Here is a 690-nt window from a genome sequence, read left to right as displayed (position 1 = left end):
TACTTGTCTGAAGTATTTTTTTCTACTACTTAAAAGAATCTAGTTATTCATGTAGGTTGTTTTAACTGCCTTACCCTATATATGTATATTTAAATTTAATGTTAAATGTTCTTACTTATCTGTTCTGTATGATCTGCTTTTTGCTTTTACATCTAAAGCTACAGAATCACTAATTTCATTTATCAGTTCCTTTTCTAATCTTCTTAGGAGAGCGACAGCTTCATCAAACACAGAACCTTCAACTTCACCTACATTTTTGGTAATATCATTTCCTTCTAATGTAGCAGTTTCAACTGCTTCAAATTGTTTTTTGAAAAAACATAATTGCAAGAAATGCTATAAATAATATAATTAAATAATGCATCAGTGATATCTACTACGTTTTTGTATTTAAAATACTTACTACTGTTACACCCCACTCTTCCAGAACCGTTCCAACATAATGTAATGTATTAAGAATACATGGCATTAAAGATGTTAGAGGATCTTCATAATTTTCATGTAATAGTTGTAGCAGTCTTACTCTCCAGTCATCAATTAATTCTAGTTGTAGCTCAAGGAACTGCAACCTTGAAAATGATATTTTTTAGAAATAATGTTATTGTTTAAAATAAATAAAAAAGTTTTATTTGTTCTATATAATTGCCCATATCTCACTATTAATAAAATGTATTTTTATATCTGTCACAT

The 690-nt window shown here is 27.7% G+C and overlaps 1 protein-coding gene across 1 annotated transcript in view; it reads right to left on the bottom strand.

The window, feature by feature from the left end:
* LOC108574930 (RAD50-interacting protein 1) overlaps window positions 1-690 on the bottom strand; it is a 5,936-nt gene that overhangs the window by 3,080 nt on the left and 2,166 nt on the right. Inside the window, exons 8-9 of the mRNA XM_017937602.1 lie at window positions 404-569; window positions 116-336 (exon numbers count right to left, since the gene is read on the bottom strand). Coding sequence (XP_017793091.1) covers window positions 116-336; window positions 404-569 — 387 coding nt within the window. The remainder of the gene's footprint in view (window positions 1-115; window positions 337-403; window positions 570-690) is intronic.

This window comes from Habropoda laboriosa, unplaced genomic scaffold, assembly GCF_001263275.1.
Source record: "Habropoda laboriosa isolate 0110345459 unplaced genomic scaffold, ASM126327v1 scaffold11, whole genome shotgun sequence".
NCBI lineage: Eukaryota > Metazoa > Arthropoda > Insecta > Hymenoptera > Apidae > Habropoda > Habropoda laboriosa.
This window is presented reverse-complemented; position numbering and strand designations above follow the sequence as displayed.